Here is a 16,205-nt window from a genome sequence, read left to right as displayed (position 1 = left end):
GAAAATGATTTTGACAGTTTCCTTTACTGAAAAGCAAGCAGAACCTAAATATGAAAGATGTGGTAGGAAAGAACGAATACAGCGTGGTATTTGAGAACCAGTCGTATACTGCAGCGGCTTTTAGCCTCTCCTTTGCCCAGGTCTGAAAGGGCAGGGCTGCTCGCTGCTGCCCCGGGGTACCGGAGCCTGGCTGAGAGGCTGCTTCTCTCCAGATGCGGTATTTAGAGCTGACATCTGACCAGGCTTTTGCTAAATAAGCAAACGGCGTCAGGAGCCTGAACTGTGCGGAAGTTCAGCTGCTGCCTGCGCCAACCGGCTCGGCTCTGTCCTGCCGTCACACGATGCGCAGCAGCCTGGTAATGAAAAATGCAGGATGTCGGCTGGTATTTTTAACCAGAAACCTCCGCGCTCTATCTGATGCGGTGTAAGAGCTGAAATGGAGAGAAAAGGCACTCCCGGTAAATAGGGTGTTTATCGCTGCTGTGAAACGTGAGTGCAGAGGTGGTGGAGCGTTCGTTTAAAAACAGCCACCGCCCAAACGACTCCAGGCAGACGCGTCTGAAAATTTCACTTTATTTCTCCGTCTGTTATAAAAGCAGGGTTTTGTTTTTTACATCTCTGTAAGTGTCCAGACTCGGTACATCTTGGTTTTGTTTTCACAGTATCTCTGCAAGACCAAGGACGATTCTTATTGCTGCGCCAGGAGCCAGGGCAGGAGGGCAGGGAGGGACGGCAGTGCCGGGGGTCAGGCAGCCCTCGCCTCACCGCCTGCTGCCGGACCCAGCCTTGCTCTCCGCCGCGCCGGCTCCACAGGTCTACCCCTCCCCTACACTGCTTAATATCTGTTGGCTCTCTGAGGGGCTGCCCCTCTCTCGCCGTGCTCATCGTGGTGTCGAGGGTAGGAAACAAGAACCAAACGGCCCGTGACGCCGCTTGGCGTGTCGGTCGTGCTCGGCAGTGCCTGCCAGCCCCTGCCCGGCTGCTGGCTGGGGGGAGAGGGGGCAGGTGAGGGTCTTGGCCAGGGCTCGCCCTGCTGCTTCCCACCCTGGACCACCACAGGATTTTGACAGGGATGGCCAGGCTACACTGTCGGCTCCTGTGGTGATTTGGGGCCATAAAGAGCTGAGCATCATTGATCAGAGAGGTGAGGCAGCAACAAGCTCATGTACATCAGTATCCCATGTTGGTGCCCCGTTGCCTTCCCAGCGTATCCTTTGTGCATGCCTGGTTCTGCAAAAAGCTGCCAGAGAAGGAGCTTTGTTTACTTCTGCTTATTTACCACCTTACTCGGTGCAGGATGCCCCGGGTCCCCAGACATTTACGTCCCCGTTGGGACCCTGTCAATCCCCGTTCTAACCATATGGCCACTAACCAGCGTATCAATAGTGATGTCTATAGCACCTATAGCACCTGTTACTTCCAGCCACTGTTCCTTTCATATTCGATCTGTCCCCGTCAGTTTTGTAATGAAGCAGCATTGGAAAAACATCACTTTTAATCACAACGCATGAAATCTCAAAAGAGGCAGCATCACTTTTCTACGCCATGTCTGGTGATGTGAATGGAGGTGGAGGGGCACGTTTCAACCTAGGCATGGGATAAAGGCATTCTTTGGGCGGGGAGGAGTCCATGCAAAGCCGACCCCAACGTGAAATTTGAGTTTCGTATTTACTGCTTAGTTGGGTCTGTTCAGTGCAACAGGACGAATTAGCCAGGAGGTTACTATCAAATTGCATGGATGCATCCAGTCCACCAGGTAGAGGGAGTAGGAGGAACCAGATTTACTTAATGCACTGGGAGACTAAGCCAACACAAAGCTAAGTGGAAAAGGATGTAGGTGTTCCCTGAATGTGGTTTTTGGTGACTGAGAAGAAATCTTTCCTTGGAATTCCTTCGTGCAGCTAATTAAGACAACTGGGTCCGATTTCTTCGACCCATGCTGACATCAGTGAGAACTGTAAGTACTCAGCACCTGGAGACAAAGTGAATACCAGACATAAATATCCCTTCTGCTCCCACCCGCGGGACTGCCCAGAAGTGCATCTAAGCGGTAGCCGAGATGCACCAAGCGTTATCAGCTATTCACCCACAGCTCACATTGTGTCCTCTTCTGCATGTATTGCCTAGGAGAAAATACAGACAAGTCCCGAAAGGCTGTGCCAGTAGAGCTATAGTTAGGATTTGAATCCATGTAAGAAAATGGAGTTTAATACAGAGAGTGACTGTGCAAGTCAAAGTCTCCCTAGCTTCATCCTTTATAGTCCTGAAGCCTAGATTTAGGCATCCTTTGGCTTGTGGATTTGGGTTTGATCCAGTCCACTCGTTCGCAAGCCGCTCGTAATGCTGGACTTCCTACCTCAGCGATCTGCCCGTTGCAGAGAGCAGCTCCGTGGCTGAGCATCTCTGGAAACCGGTGCATGGAGGAGGGTGGTCTCCCCTGGAAATGCAGGTATGGTTGCAGGGACCCAGGATCCTTGTTTGCTGGTTTGAGACTGCCACGGTGGGGGGGGCGTATCCTCTGCGAGTGCTTTCCCCAGGCAGGTGGTGATGTTGAACCTGTTGCCAAAGTAGATGATGTGGCTTTGGAGAAGTGAGGAAGGAGAATTTCTTGCTGGTAATGTCCTACGTGGAAGATGAAGATGGCAGTAGCAGCTAATCGGTGCCTCTCCGAGGGGAGAGCCTTTTCAGCAGCGTGTTGTGTGGTTGTGAGACCTGTTCAGACCAGTTCAGCGGGGCCAGGTTTGTCTCTGGCACGCTGAGCTCTCCTCAGTCCCAGCTCTTGAGGCAAATTGTTAATAAGGGGAAGAAATGTTATCTAGGGGAAGGCGCTGCAGAGGGAAGGGGAAGTGATCTGCCTTAGGCCATGTGCTGGAGCAAGAGAATAGATCCTCTGCTCCCCGTCCTGTGCCCTGTCCTCCAGATGCTGCCTCTACTGCAGAACTTCCTCTGCCTGCAAACCGTGTTCCTCCCATTCAAACGGCTTTTCCATAACGCCTTCCTTTGCAGAAGTGCATCTGGTTACCTCTGAGGCCATCTGGACAAGGTCTTTATTAAAACCTACAGGTTCCATCTCCGGCTCCAAATGCACCTTCCTTACTGGAGGAGCTAAACCCAAGACTCAGGTGTTGCCCTCCTGTCACCTTCTCACGCATTTCCCTTTGCTACATAGATGTTGGTGCCATAACCAGAGAGGTACAGAGTCACCCATGGTCCTGTGTGTACCCCATTCCTGAAAGTGATGTAGATTGTAGATCATGAGGTCATTTGGAAGAAAATTATCTACTAACCCAAATGAGATTTGTTATCATGGGAAGAAGAGTTTTTCGTAGCTTTCCCTTCTAGTGTTTGCTAGGAACGGTGCAGGTTATTTTCAGATGTGGCTGTTCCTGAATTATGGATATTCCTGGGTAGACTTGGTAGATAAGATCTGCCCTGGCTTACACCCATGCATCTCCAATGACTTCAGACGGATCCTTTTTATATCCTGTTCTTCTTACAGCACCGTCGTTTGGATTTCATGGGAAAACGGGACAACAGAGCTTCACCCAACAACAGCCAGTGCACGAGCCGTTGGCTCTTAGGCCACGAGGAGGCGAGACTGCGGGTTAGCTGGGCAGACGTCTGCGTGTCCTAAAGACAAACCGAGTGGGACAGCCCCCTCTCAATTTATGTTGACTCCCAGGGCCACAATTCTAGCTGTGAGATTACCCCATATTATAATGCTAATGGGAGACTGAGATCACCAAGAGTAAGCAGTGGAAGCTTGCCTGCTATCCCTTCTGCGAAGCAGGGAGATGGCCTGGTAGCTCCCACTCGAGACATCCTACAGCAGGTTTGTTATTTGCATTGCTTTGAAACTGAGATTATTTCCATGCTTCCTTGTTCCAGGTTTTAAAACCAGAAAGATTTTCTTTTTATCGCACGTCTTCCAATTTCATACCCTTTTCATCCATCAGCTTGTGACACACTGACAATCTACTCCTTGTTGCAAAACTTTCTCCCAGAACTTCTGTAGAAAGGACATTCTGCCTGGTGGTGTGTTTGTTGGTTGTTTGTTTTTTTTTTTAAACTTAGCTTTAAGGCAAAAGTTTGGCAATGCAAAGCAAAGTCTACATAAGGCCGCATGACTTGGATTTGCAACTCAGAACCTTACAGCTTAAAAAAAAAAAAAATTCCTTATCTTAAATAGTCAACTTTTTGCTCCAGGAACTTGTTTTGTTCTCAACCAAAAAAAAAAACCCTCTTAAAATCCCAGATAAAATGTTCTTATTGTTTTGGGCAGTCTGGACAAGCTAATGAGACTGAAGTTCAAACAGTAACTAAAGTAGGGAAGAAAAAAAAGAAAGCTATACGGTTAGACATCAGTGTTAGTTTCTTCCCTTAGGAATCCAGTGACGAGACAGACCCCAGTCAAAGGTCTCCTCTTTAGCTTTAGCACAGTGAAATCCGTCCCAATGGGAGAAGGTAGAATGGTTGCATTTGTTGAATGAATAAAAAGTGCATTTTGATTTTGCTCAGATTATATGTGTGTATTCTAATACCTAAGTGATTGTTTTGCTTCAGGTTTTGTTTGTTGTTTGTTTTTTTTTTTTCTCCCTTTTGGTGCCGGGACGCCAGGTTTTATATTATCGGTGCTTTGGAGGTATCACCACAAGTGGTGGTCCATCCTTTGGCCTCCACATGAGTACCTGAGCATCATTGGCATTGGGTTTGACAAGGGCACTGGGTGGTATTGGCTCATTCTTGCTAAGGACCTGGGGCTGCTCTTGAGCAGAGGGCTCCTGCAGCTTGGCACGCTGCCCCAAGGGTCTGCTGGGGTTTACCTCGATGCCCAGCCTCATGCGCCATTTGATAGTCTGCAAGGTCACCATTTCGTTGGTAGCCGTGTTGGTTGCGACCAGCCAGGTGGTGAAGCTTTGATCCCGGTGAATGCTTGTGAGTTTGGCCACGTTGCTCTCGCTGACGGGCACTGCCCATGTGACGCTTGGGTAAAAGTTGTCATTCATGCTGATGTTGAACTTGGACTCCTTCTTTGTGGGACCCACGATGGTGCAGGTTTCTGTCGTGTTTCCATACCAGGGATAGTTCACTCCATCTGAGTCACTGATGGCCTGGATTTTACCGTCCAGTAGATCTGGAAGCTCCCAACTTGACCTGCCATAATCAAAACCAAATTATGGATAATGCATCAATTAATTAGTTTAGAAACACATGGGAGTTCAAGGAAGGAGAGGAAGTAGTTGTGAACGCATTCCCCCTTTAGCTTTTACTGGGATTTGTGCCTTTCACACCATCCTGCCGAAACAGCTCATCCCTGCCATTAAAACTGTGTCTGCGAATTTCCAGGACTGATCATGAAAGTCTGTCCTGCTGTCAAACACCGCCGAGGAACCATCACCCTGCAGGGCCAGGGCTTTCCTTGCAGGGACCGGTGGCTACCTGGAGTGGGTCAGCGTTTAAGAAAGTCTGCAAAGGGTAGGTGCTCAGGAAAGCTCCAGTGCTGGAGAAAATCCAGTGTCGCAGGTATCGTCCTGCAGCTCCTTGGCTGGTCGAGCAGGGCTGAACACAAGCACTCGTCCAGCGCTGCATTCAGGGTCTCAACCCTTGAGCCAGTGAGAGCAGGGCTCAGGGCTGAGTTTCTTTCTTTCAACAGCATAAAATCTTGCATGAAGAGCAGGCAAGCTCAGAGCTGGCCCTGGGGGTGAGGTGACAGGAAAGCCTATGTAAGTGGTGCAAGTAAGATCAAGGACTGAGCTGGACCATAAAGCTTCCCATTGCCCCATTCTGCTCTTTCTTTTCAGTCCCTACCTGCAAACACTCATCTTCTCTCTGGATAAGCCCCTGTCCCTCCCCGCCATCTGCCTGGCACTGGACGTGTAACCCATCCTTCTCCAGCCCTAGGAAGCACCCAGGTCAAAGGCTGCACACCAGGCTCCGGGCTGGGGATGGCATTACAGTAATGGGAGAAACCGAGGTCAGCCAGCCTGTAGATCTGCCTGAGCCGGTTGTCTGTGTGCTGCGCTTGCGAGACTGACAGAAAGGTCAGTCCTTCTAGCAAGGAAGTAAGTGAAAATGGTCCTCCATCATCTCGTAGTGCTGATGCACAACTTGGATATTTTTTTTTATTAATTTCCCATTTAATTTTTAAGATTAGATTTGCCAATAGAAGCAAACTACTGTAAATGTTTCAGAAAAACACTAAGATATTTGCAAAGTAAAGGCACTAAAGTGGCATAACCATAGGCCACATGCTCAGCACATGCCAGGTATTTTAAGGACATTCTTTTAAAAACCAGGGTGGTAGAGGTGGCTCTAATTTACCTTCTACCTCTTGCTTACAAATCAGCCCTCCCCGCCACCCAGAGACGCTGTCGCCGCCGTCGAAGCGGCAGAAGGGGCTGTGTGGCGGCAGCAGCTCGCTCCCAGCAGCTCCCAGCGTGGCATTTGCACTTGACCCCACCGTGGGGCTGGGATGCGGGGCTGTGCACCAGCCCCCCGAGCCCTGCGGCTCCCTGCTGCGGGCTGTGCCTCGGGACACGGTTTAGCTTGGGAGGGAGACAGAGGGGACATGCTGAGGGTCATCATGGTAACTGTCCAAGCCTTTAATAAGTCCAGTGCTGTGGCTTAAAATAGCCCCTTGAGTGAAGCGGGGGCTGCGGCCAGGCGCAGGCAGGCGGGGGGGGGGCACACGTCGGCCCCAGCGGCTCTGACGCAGCTTTGGGACAAGCTGCTCCTCTCCACTGGCCAGGACTAATGTGACTGTCTCACACGGCCGTTCTGATTGTTAATTAGTTAATGACCGTGAAATGCCTCCATGTTTGTAACCGCTGGATCGTTCAGCAGTTTGCTGTAAATGTCTGGCGGTAGCTAGAAGATACTAGGGGTGGGGGGGTTAAAGATCTCGTTTATCTTGATTTCATGCAAGTGGGGGTCCTAGCAAAAATCCCCCTGTGCCACGGCGGGCATCGGGCGACGGGCCGCACCGCACGGGAGGCGGCTGGTTCGCAGGTCGGGCGGCCTGGCAGGAGCCCGGGAGGTGAAGTGCAAGGCAGGACGCGGCTACTCCGGGGGATGCAGGGATGCTCTGAGCAGCGGGACCAGGGGGTTAGCAGCAGCCGGGGGTTATGCAAGCATGACATCTCCCTGCGCAGATTTACGGGCTGCTGTCAGCTACGGCACCGCGGCTGCAGCAATGCTCCCTCCTGAGCTCATAGCCAGCAGGCAGAGGGAGTCCTTTCCCTGGAAGAAAATTTTTAGCGAAGGCAGCCAAAAGGAGATCCCTCAGCAGTCCTGCCAGGACCCCCGGCCACCAGAGAGACGTTTACATGCTCTGCTCTCTAAACCAGAGCCATCCCGGCTCACCATCCCCCATGCTCTTCAGGGAGAGCTGACAAGGGAGAAGCAGCTCCAGGGATGTTGGATGAACTCAGCCCTCGGCGGGCGGATAAGCGGAGGTCGTGCTCTGCAGCCCCCCACCTGCTCCCCGCTGCACAGCCCGGCTCTGAAACACCATCTGGGGGCTCTTTCTCTCCCTTTCAGCAGATGGTTTAGGATTACTTTCCATTCAGACCATAGCCAGTACTCAGCTTGGCTGTCACCTGGGGATGAGATGTGGCAATTTCCTGGCGGTTCATTCAGTGACAGGCACAGTGCTAAGGTGCAGCCACAGCATCTCTGTGGGTGTGGAGGTGCCAAACCAGGAGCTGAGATGCTACGAGAGGCTGACGATAATCCCCTAGGCTGCTCCAGCCTACTCGATTGGAGGCTGGTGGGTGAATGGCAGGAGAATCAGGTAGAGGATGCTCAGAAACTGCAGGCTGACTGAGATGTGCTTGTCCCCATCGCCACTCCCAGCATACGTATCTGATGCCAGACCAGTACAGAATTGCAGGACCTTCTTGGGATCTGACCAGGGTTCAAATGAGAGCAAAAAAGGTGGAGCTGTGCGGGGGCCCAGGCAGGTTGCTGATGGCAGGATGCTGCCTGCAGAGCCTGAGAACCCCCACCGCAAAGCTGAGTGTGTTCGTGAGCAGTGCGGCTGCACTCAGGGTGGCTCAGAAGTGCACCCTGCTTAAGAAGAAAGCGTGGGCAGGAACAGGGAAGAAGAAACTGGACTGTGTTTCTTTGTGGGCACGCTGTGCCTAATTCTAGCGAGTGTGGTTAACCCTGGGCTTTCAAAACCATCACGCTTTATCTGTGCATCTTCGTAATAAGGCGAAAAATGAGGCCTTATGATGGTGCCATGACTAGAGCAAAAGCAGAGGCTGTACAATGGTTGCTACGGGTGGTGGTTGCCCCTTGCCTGCTGCTACAGCAAAGCCTGTGTGCCAGCCAGGTGAGTAGCCTTTGCTTGCAGAGTATGTCTGTGTTAAATACTACGCCAACAACTGCCCTTTTGGGTGATTTTGGCAAGAACGCTGTGGAATGATCTTTGGCTGCATCAGCATCTTTCTGTGGTGGTGCTGAGCCAAGGAAAGACCAGGAAGTGCCCAGTAAACACTTTGCTGACGATAGCAGGGAAGAGGCATCGAAAGAAACCAACCTATCTGGTTTCATAGATTCACTATAGCTGATCAGCTCCAAGATCACTAGATTCTGGCTTGTAATACTGACAAGCTTGTTTCTGCTGCTTCTAAAACCTTCAGAGTCAGTATGGGCATCGCCAGAGACTGGTGCTGCCAACAAGCCTCTCTTAACAAATGTCTTCTTGCTACCAGGAGAAGGAACTTTGAGCTATTTCTTGTGGCACAACTGTAGCCCTGCTGCTGACAGCCAAGCAGCTTTCTGTAGGTTTTACCCTCCTAGTTCTCATTCAGACACATTTCTTCCTATTCTGTCACACGAAATGAGGCCCCAGCTTATCCCGAGCCCTCCAGATGGCTGCCCCACAGCACAGACCGAAGCAATCACTGCAGCGGCCTGTGCAGTGGCAGCAAATCCAAGCACAGCAGCCTCCAGCCCGGTGCATCCAGCAGTGACACGGGTATATTCAGCTAACCTTTTCAGACAGGCATCAGGCACTATTGCATCGTTAACCCCAATTCCTTAAAGCCAGCTCCTAACTAGTGACAGGCCAGATGGACTTGCATAACCTTGTGCTTGCCAACACCCTTCCTTTCCACCAGCTCCCTAAATAAGAGAAGCCCCGCTCAGACACAGGCTGTGCTGGGTGCAGGTACCAGTGCAATGTGTGGGCGCAGTGAAAAGCCATCTTGGGTATTCCACATCCCTGCTCCTACCTGCCTCCCTCCGCGGCTGCGCCTGTGCTGGTGACTGGCTGAAAGAAAACCTGATATTCAGAGCTGCTTAATTTTAAATTGTCCTTTACAGTGTCTCTCTCACCAGCACGTCAAGCAATTCAAGGCAGGGTTATAGCAAAGAACAGGAAGGAAATTTAAGATGTTGCTCCGCAGCTGTTGGAGCCACACTGCTGTGGTCTCTCTCTCCCCCCCCCCCCATCCTCCAGCTGCATGTTCCTGCCTTGTTGCTTGGACTGGCAGCGATGCTCGATGCACGCTGGTTCAGGGAGTAAAACTAGCAGAAAACTGGCATTAAGGAAAAAGGGACGAATTTCTGCTGGTTTAGCTGAGCAGGCTCAAGCAGAGTGGACAACCTATTTAACTGGGCTAAGGTGCGTCCTTACAGCGCAGGTAAGGGCCAGGGCCCATGTAAGGGCAGCGAAGCCCTTTCCTCTAAACCCCTGGAGGGGTATCTCAGTAAGCTGGCATGGTGAACTGACCTCTCTTCGCTTCCCATGGAAAGCGTAACCTTGTTTTTCTTTGGTGAATCTGTTTTTGATTGTGTTTTCCCTCCCAAGGACTGGGGGTTTATTCTCTTGACAAGTCGATTTCTCGAGTTTATTGTGTCTGTGCTGCAGGGCACAGGAGATTTAATCTCACAAGAGAGAGATGCCCGGTAACGTAAAGCAATGATGTAATGCTGCCCAGCTGCCCCATCGGGTCCTCCTGGGGAGAAATATCTACCCGCAACTTCACCAGATTCTTGGCTGATCGTATTCAAACTCTGATTTATTTATCTCTCTGTTTTGCATATCTCCATCTGCACCGCTTCTTGTACATCTCCATGGAGATGAAGAAACAGGGCTGGATAATGCCATTCTGGTGTTGCCCAGCGCCGACATGGGTCGCACCAGGTGCTGCACAACCGGGTGCAGAAACCAGCGCCTACCCCAGGAGATCCCAGAGGGGACCTGGTCCAGCATGTCCTGCACAGGTCAGAGCTCTGTGGCCTTATCCCGATGCCTCCCGCTGCACAGTGGCATCATCCTCGAAGGGTACAGGGTAAAATCCTGCTCGGGGGGAGCAGTAGTACCAGCAGTGGGGCTGAACGGGGGTTTGCCCCAGTTCTGCACTGGGGGGGGGGGGGGGGTGAGGGGTGTGTCAGAAAGCCCATCCACATCCTCATGCTGGGCATTTTCAAGCTCCCAGCAACATCTTCTGACTTACATGTAAAATAATGCCAGCATTTACGTGTTATCTGAGCTTTAATTATTTTTTCTCTACATTTAAAAACGCTGAATTTAGCCCCAAAATTGTCAGTGCCACTTTAAACGCGTGTGTCGAAATTATCCTCTCTGTAGCTGATATCCCTATAGAGGCGTTATGCACAGCTCCATCTGCTCTAGTATTTCTCAGCTGTTTCTATCCTCAACGTAATGGCCAGCTTACACACAGCTAACAACTTCGGAGCATAAAAGTGTAAAATTAATCTAAAGCCTGCTGTAAGTATTGATGTTCCAACTGACCGACTGGTTTTTTGTATTATTATTACTATCTGGAGTTTTCTGTTTGCCTGTCACCACAGTGATTAAAAAATATGTATGTTGCAGTAGTCTCTTCATCATGGAAAGTTGGGACAAATACTCTGTTGGCATAAATCAACGCAGCTCCGTGGAGGTCAGTGGGATTACGTTGAGTTACAGGAGTTAAAGGCTTGGCCCATCCTTTCAGACAGGTTTGTGTCGTGTCCCTCTCTATGTAAAGGTCTTCCAAGAGCATGTTTCAATGGCATTAAAAGAGGCCTTTCCTCCCAAACGCCTTTATTTATAGCTTTCAGATGGCGACAGGTCTATAGAAAGAGACTGGAGGAGCAGACCAATTCCTCCTTATGTTTGGGTAACTCTGGTGGTTTTTTATATCAGTTAAATGTGAAGGAACCTCCTCAGGAAAAATCTTTGTTTCCATGATTTTCTGGCTAATAGCTCTCCTACATATCTGCAGCATTTAATTCTGTCTACCTGTTTATAGCACTTAGCTTGTAGATACAACTTTTTTTGTCTCAAAGCATTTCAGCAAGGGAAGACCATACCAAATCCTCATTTTAAACACAGGGGAACTCAGGTGCAGAGACATAAAAGGACATGTTGAGGTTTTCAGCCCACAGCAGCACTCACAGAAGAGCTCTCTGCCCAGTCCTCTTTCTTTCAGTGGATGTGAGCTGTATTTACATACAGCGGACTCTTCTGTTTTCTTTGCAGCTGGTCACTAAAGACAGGATTTCTAAATGAATCTAAGAATGACACAAGCAAATCCCAAAGGTTTGGAATTGGGAACATCTGAGCAACAAATTGTCCTTGCTAAAGATGCTGTTGGAGCCAAAAAGCCTACAGATTCCGGGCCTGTTGTAAGTACTTTTAAAATCAAGATAAGCTGGTCCGCTCCCTCGCTGAGCCTTGCTGCTGGCATTTGCCAGGTGCCAGTTCGCTTCTCAAGGCACTTTCTGCTTGAGCAGGCTGGGGACGTGGAGGCAGAATGGGGGGGACACTGTCACTTACGACCTTCCCTCTGGCCCACACCTTACACTGCGTATTCGCTCTGCGTCTGAGGTGCTGAGCCCGTCCGCACCTGGGCTCACGGGCAGAAGGGAGGGAAGAAGGGCCGGGGCACGCGTGCAGATGTTCAGGCCTTCAGGAAGGCGCCGCGTTAAGTCAGAGTTTATCCTGCTCTCCAGCCCTACTCCGTGTTCCCATCCTCCCTCAGCCCTCCTCGTACACCATTTTTTAAGCCACCCAGAATGACCCTTGAGGGGCTGAACCGGCATCCCCCTGACCCAGGGGACTTGGGAGGAGCAGAGGGGGAGGGTTGCTTAAACCTGACCTTCCCGTCCTTTCTCTCTGCCCCCAGCGCCTGGGCAGCATCAGCGCCGCCAGCCACCAAACCTTCTGCCAGCACCGGGCTCTGCGGTCAGGTTTTGTCCTCGTGGCTGGACAGACAGATTTCTGCTGCACCAGGAGGCTGCAGCTGGTGCTGCCCAGCGCCGTGAGTTGCAGAACTGCTGCCTGTGCAGGCGTTCAGAGATCAGGTGCTGTTGCTGCTTTAACTCAGGGCCAGAGCCTGCAACATTTGGTGAGCAAACGTTGGTGGGGAACTGGGGAGAGACGACTTTTCACGGTAGGGAGATGACATTTTAATTTGACTCATTCCTGTCTCACTATGACTGTCTGACCAGTAACACGGGGGTTTTAGCGTGCAAACAGCCCCTAGATTCTCCCTACCTTACATGTAAACCTATATATTCCCACTCTGCATTACCGAAAAGGAGGTTAATGTGAAATTTTCACCCGGCTCTAAGGTGATGCAAAGGGTTTAATTATCAGTGGGTTAAACACATCTTGTTCTTCCCCTGTGGGTTGCCTGCTCCCGTGGGCAAAGCAAGCAGGATTCCTCCTGTGACGTTAAAGTCTGCTCCCGGAGCTGGTGGGCTACGGAGCTCACGGCCATGGCCTGCTGCAGCAGCAGTACAGCACGCTGGGGACAGCACCGTGCCACAAGTGTCGGCCCCGGGTTTCCCTGGGGCTTGTCAATGCGCGGTTTTACCCTGCAAGGGATGGGGAGGGATGCCGGAGAGAGGAGCTGGCGGTCAGGGGAACCCCTCGTGTAAAACCCGTATTGAAACAGGGGTGTCTGTTGTGGCAGGGCTGACCTGGGATTTCAGGATCTCCCGTGCTGCTTAAAAGCTGTTGTGAAATATACCATTGCTTTTGGGTTCCTAACAGAGCAAGTGGGTTTTGGTTAGGGCTTGGGCACATTCCCATTAGAAGAGAACACCTACTCCTTTAAAAGGGCAGGGACAAGCTCTCCTGTATTTTAAACATATGAGAAAGTCCCGTTAAGTCTCAGAAGAGCTGGGTTTTAAAATCAAACCAACTGGATTATAATTTTTGGCTTAATCCAGTATTTCCCAGCCAGGCCACGGTCATCCCGCTCTTTCTTCCCGCTAGACAAACGCACCCGCTCGCACGCGCTCTTGGAAATACTTACATTCCCTGTTCCCCGTAGTGATTGTAAAATTCCATGTGGCTGCAAGCCTGGATCCAGCCCACGATCCAGGTCTCCTTCTTGGGAATAGGGGGCACCAACACTTGCGCAGAGGCTCGGAAGTGAGGGGTCCGGTAGCGCAGGACCACGCTGGAGGACTCGTCGATGCTGGTGGGAATGGGATCGATGGAGGCTTTGACTTCAATCACTGAAATACTTTCCCGGAAAACTTTGGATTTGCAGCTAATACTCTGAATACAGCCCATGGCATACCCCGAATACAGTCCGACGCAGCTCCGAGGGTACTCCAGCAATCCTGGGGAATATTAGGCATTGAAATTATCTGGTGCTAGATCAATTACAGATCTTCTGGGTTTGTAATCTCAAAAGCGATATCCATAGGATAGAAAATTCATCATGTAGAGCCTTAATCTGAGTATCTGTCTTACAAGTACTGCTCCTATTTTGAGGTTAGCTGCACTTCAGAAGCAAAAGGGCCTTTAAAATTTTTTTTCCCCTTTTAATGACCCATTAAATCTCTCGCTCAAACAGTCTTTGGGTTAAAAAAAAAGGTCTCTTGAGTTCAATAAATAACGGTGGTGTTCTTAGCTGATATATTTAGTCCTTCCTTTCCTCAGATGCGGTCTGTCATTCACCGTCAAACATAGGACTAGCCGGTATTTCCCTTTATTCTTTGGATGAAAAGCAGAATGTTGATAGACACATCTATATAAATAATGAAATAGTTGTTAGCCCCAGCTTGTCACAACCGGTGTGGATTTCCACTTCCTGACTTGCAGTTGTTCATAACTTCCTTTCGCACAAAAATTACAATAATAACAGAAAGAAACGACGGGTGGAAAATGCAAAAAAAAAGTAGCCAAATCTCCGATTTTGGAGCCTCCGCCGCCAGCGATGTCAGGGCTTGGGCTTGGAGGATTTTTTTTTTCTGTGTGTGGGGTTTCCCCCCCCTCCCTCAGCACTAGCCGAGAGCCTCCAGCCCCAGCCGGGGCGGGCGGGCTGCGGGGGTGCGCGGCGGGGCGGGCAGCCTCCCCCGCTCCCGCCCGGGGCCGCGCCGCTCCGCGCCCGCTCAGCGCCGCGGAATCGCCGCCCGTGACATCCCGCACCGCCACGCACCGGCCCGGGGGGGGCGCCGGCCCCGCGGCTCCCCCGTCCTCCTCTTCGGCGAGCGGGTCTCCGTAGGGGTGTCCGACCTTCCTCCTCCTCCTCCTCCTCCCGTTGCTGCCGCTGCTGCCGCCGCTCCCGGGCGAGCCGGCTGTGGATCAGCCGGCGGGGCTCATGGGCGGGCGGCGGGGCTGCCCCGCACACGCGTGGGCCCCGCGGTCCTGCAGGGCGTCACAGCATCCCGCGGCGGCGGGGAGCAGCGCCGGGCTCCCCTGCGCTGTGCGGGGGCGAGGTGCGGCGGGGGGGGCGGGGGGAGCCTCCTTCTCTCGCTCTTTTTTTTTTTTTTTTTTTTTTTTCCTCCTCTTCGCTAGATGCTCGGGGAGGTGAGAGGAGCCGGATCGGTGCCCCCGCCTCCCGGCTGCCGCAAGCTTCCTCTCTCGCAATACATTCATGCATACGGGGACGGAGCCGGCGCCGGGTCTCAGCCTCGCCGGTGGAGCTGGGGGGTGCGGGGGGGCTCCCGCTCCCGTCGCCGCCGCAGCATCAAAAAGACAAACGGGTCAAACTTTGTAGAAACTCGTCGGCAGGTTCCCCGCGGCCCCCGGGCGCTCCCGCCGGCTGCCCGGGCAGGGACATGCCCGCGGCTCCCCGGCCCGGCGGCGGGGCCGGCCCCAGGTCTCTGCCCCCGCGCCCTCCCCGTCCTCCCTCCTTCGCCCAGTCCCATCCCTCCCCCTGCATTTCGCTTTTAAACTGCAGCTGTAGCAGCTAAACCTCCTTTGCAAAAAACAGCATTTCCTCCCACATGTCCGTGAATTGTGGGTAATGTAGTTTTTTTTAGAACCGTCTTTTTTCCCTTTTTTTTTTTTTCTTAAATTTAACTGCAGTGCATTTTCTTTTGGTTTTTCGGACTGAGATTTTCTTCTCCCAGCTGGAGCTTGGTTGGTAGATTCGGTAAAGGGATGGTCTCCTTAGCTGCAAAGCCCGTAGCCCTCAGCTGGTTGGGCTGTGATTCAAGCAACTAGAAACGCAAAGCTCTCCATAGCAGCAGAGGGTCTAAGGAGCAGCTGGAATAGAGGGAGAAGTGTCTGGGGCAGCAATAGCCCGTGGGAAAGTTGTAAACTTCTATTATAGATAGTTTTAGGAGTAATGTTGCTGGCCGATCCTGCTGACCGCCAGCCCACTGAGTATCCGAATTTCAAGAGCTGGGCAGCAGGTGAGGTGCGTGTGTCCAGCTTTTTGGTGATAGCTGCTGTACGTCGAGCATTACGCAGAGCTCTGGGTGTGCGCGTCCTCCGTGACTTGTTTCTAAATAGGAAACCTGGGGAACCGAGAGGTAAGAAGTGCTTTGCCGGTGCCACTTGCGGCATGGTACAGCAGCGCAGAGCTCAGTAAATGCCTTTCAGCCCTTCGCACCCCGCACTCGCAGCAGGCTTGATGAGCTCACGCAGTGCCTGGTGTTTTTCAACACTGTGCGCTTGCTGTCTGCCCTCCGGCAGGCAGGGGAGACTGGAGCTACTGGGTGATCCTGACAAGTGAATGCCACAGAACGAGGGGAGGCACATCTGCTCCTTTCCACCCCCTCGGCAAGGGGTGGAAAACCCACAGTATATTGACATGTTTTTCTTCTGCACGTTTCTCAAAGCATTGGCTAAGTATTTATTTTAGACTTCCCAATCTCTGTGAAGGGGACAATTACAGTCACTAGCCCTGCAACAGATATAAAAACTAAGAATGCGCTCAAGTTACAAGCAAGCGACTTACTACCACGTAGTACAAGAAAGAATGAAATGAGCATCTCTGATA

General features: G+C 51.6%; 1 protein-coding gene across 1 annotated transcript; it reads right to left on the bottom strand.

The window, feature by feature from the left end:
* Nucleotides 1–557: 557 nt before the first annotated feature.
* On the bottom strand, nucleotides 558–15,128 carry FAM78A (family with sequence similarity 78 member A). Its single transcript, XM_064468507.1, has 2 exons — nucleotides 13,281–15,128; nucleotides 558–5,154 (listed from the first exon to the last, which is right to left on the bottom strand). The coding sequence occupies exons 1-2, from the start codon at nucleotides 13,541–13,543 to the stop codon at nucleotides 4,626–4,628; spliced, it is 792 nt and encodes a 263-aa protein (XP_064324577.1). The 5' UTR covers nucleotides 13,544–15,128; the 3' UTR covers nucleotides 558–4,625.
* Between the last annotated feature and the right edge of the window lie 1,077 nt (nucleotides 15,129–16,205).

Source organism: Phalacrocorax carbo, chromosome 18, assembly GCF_963921805.1.
Source record: "Phalacrocorax carbo chromosome 18, bPhaCar2.1, whole genome shotgun sequence".
NCBI lineage: Eukaryota > Metazoa > Chordata > Aves > Suliformes > Phalacrocoracidae > Phalacrocorax > Phalacrocorax carbo.
Note: the sequence above shows the minus strand (reverse complement) of the source record. Positions and strands in the feature narration are given on the sequence as shown.

What these genes read in the sequence shown, in the direction of transcription:
- FAM78A (XM_064468507.1), bottom strand. Translation starts at nt 13,543, where the DNA reads ATGGGCTGTATTCAGAGTATTAGCTGCAAATCCAAAGTTTTCCGGGAA. An exon ending in CACTACGGGGAACAGGGAAT is followed by an intron (nt 5,155 to 13,280) that starts GTAAGTATTTCC and finishes TGATTATGGCAG; the next exon opens with GTCAAGTTGGGAGCTTCCAG.